This window comes from Chrysochloris asiatica, unplaced genomic scaffold, assembly GCF_000296735.1.
Source record: "Chrysochloris asiatica unplaced genomic scaffold, ChrAsi1.0 scaffold00211, whole genome shotgun sequence".
Classification (NCBI taxonomy): Eukaryota; Metazoa; Chordata; class Mammalia; order Afrosoricida; family Chrysochloridae; genus Chrysochloris; species Chrysochloris asiatica.
Genome location: NW_006408729.1, coordinates 3,082,054 through 3,084,289, shown reverse-complemented (window position 1 = coordinate 3,084,289; position 2,236 = coordinate 3,082,054). Strand labels below are relative to the sequence as shown.

The window sequence follows — 2,236 nt, the reverse complement described above, 5'->3', positions numbered from 1 at the left end:
TGGCCTCCAAGGAACACTCTGGCTGCACTTCTTCCAAAACAGATCTATTGGTTCTTTTGGCAGTCCATGGCACTTTTAGTATTCTCCTCCAACACCAAAATTCAAAGGCATCAATTCTTCTATGATCTTCCTTATTCACTGTCCAGCTTTCACATCCATGGACTACACTGCCTTAAATACCCCAGTCTGTAAGAAACAGGCTGGCTCTTGGTCTCTTTTGGTGAATTAGAGTACTCCCTCCCAGGTTTACACCTGCCTGCTGTTGAAGGTATGTTTCTCTTTTCATCTCTTCCTTTCCTATTTCTTACAATGACCTTTTGTTTTCTTTATATATGAGGTTCTTGATGTCATTCCATGAGTCATCTGGTCTTTGGTCATTAATGTTCAATGTGTGAAATTTCTCCTTGAGGTGGTTTCTAGATTCAGGTGGGATATACTTATGGTGGTGTGTTGGCTCTAATAGATTTATTTTAATGTACTTCAACTTCAGCATGAACTTGCATGTGAGTAATTGATGGTCTATTCTTAACAGTTGGTCTTTGACCTTATTTTTTTGATACTATTGAACTTCTCCATTTCTCTTCCCACATATGTAATATATTTATTTTCTGTGTATACTATTTGGCAAAGTTCACATGTATAGTTGCTGTTTATGTTGCCGAAAAAAAAGTATTTGAAATAAATGAGTCATTGGTCTTCTAAAATTCCATCATGCATTCTCCAGAGTCCTTTCTATCACAACAGCCATATTTTCCAAATACTGATTCCTCTTGTTTGTTTCCAACTTTTGAATTCTAATAACTAGCAATTATCAGTGCATATTCATGAATGTTTGAACAATTTCAGACAGAAGAAGCTGATAGAATTATTCAATTTCTTTATCTTTGGCTTTGATAGCTGGTGCATAAATTTGAATAATAGTGATATTAACTGGTCTTTCTTGTAGGTGTATAGATGTTATTATCCACCACTTGTCTGTCAGTCTGTTGTATTGTGGTTTCTTGCATGCTACTGTGATGCTGGAAGATATGCCACTGGTGTTTTAAATACCAGCAGGGTCACTCATGGTGGACAGGTCTTAGCAGAGTGTCCAGATTAAGAAAGACTAAGAATGAGGATAGATGAATTTTTCTGAATATTTAACCACTAAAAACCTTATGGATAGCAGGGAGGCACTGTCAGTTAGTGCCAGAAAATTGAATATTGAAACATTATGAATAGCACCAAAATATTGTCAAGTATAGTGCTGAAATCTGTCCACCATGGGTGACCCTGTTGGTATCTGAAACACCAGTGGCCTAGCCTCCAGCATCAAATGAACAACTAAGCCATTACAGTATGACAAACGGACAAATATATCAAATAAAGGATGTAGATTTTTAAATTATCAACTGTCAGAAGCTCTATGGAGCTTTGTGGGTGCTCAATAAATATTAAGCAATCAATTTTATTTTTCTTCTGTACAATGGGGTGAGTAATGCTGACTTGTCTCACAAAACTTCATGTGGAAAATAATGAGAACAAAGAACTTTTCAGATAGTGAAGTAATTCATATAAGTTGCTTCAATAGGTCTAAGGTCTAACTAGATGGTGCAAGAATAAAATTTCTTATTTTTATTATTGTATCTGTGAAATACAGGTCTTTTCATCTGTTTAAGATGAAACAGTCATTATCTTTACTTATCACTAAAAAGCCAGCATGAATAATTTCTGTGCAAATGGAATTTTTCTTGTGATTTTAACATTTATCACTTTTTGTAAAATGAAACTTTTATCTTTACCTGATATCAAAATGGGATCATATCTTTATTTAAGTAATTTAATGAGGCATTTCATCTGCATTATATTACTCTACAGTAAGAAAATGCTTTTTGAAATGACTGATACTCAGCACAAATGACAGAAATGTAAATTTAATAATCCTCCTACTCAAAAATAATACAATTCATGTATCGTTACTAAGGAAAATGATACATTGCATTATACCTTCTTGGAGACATCCACAGTATTGTTTTTAATGTTTATCTTCAGTAATAATATGTTTTATATTTTTTACAGTGTTTCAGCAAAAGACAGCCAGAAGACAGTCTGATAGTGACAAGTTCCATGGTCCTCCTAAGAAGCAAGGTATTAAATAACTTCAGTTTACTTAATAATTTGAATACATTTCATGAATACTGGATAAATTCTGCTAGAAGAGAAATAGTGTGTGCTTCATTAATTGTGCTTTTAAATT

The 2,236-nt window shown here is 33.8% G+C and overlaps 1 protein-coding gene across 1 annotated transcript in view; it reads left to right on the top strand.

The window, feature by feature from the left end:
* Window positions 1–2,236, top strand: part of BANK1 (B-cell scaffold protein with ankyrin repeats 1) — a 538,680-nt gene that overhangs the window by 507,131 nt on the left and 29,313 nt on the right. The window contains exon 11 of the mRNA XM_006872727.1: window positions 2,059–2,127. Within this exon, the coding sequence (XP_006872789.1) occupies window positions 2,059–2,127 (69 nt within the window). The remainder of the gene's footprint in view (window positions 1–2,058; window positions 2,128–2,236) is intronic.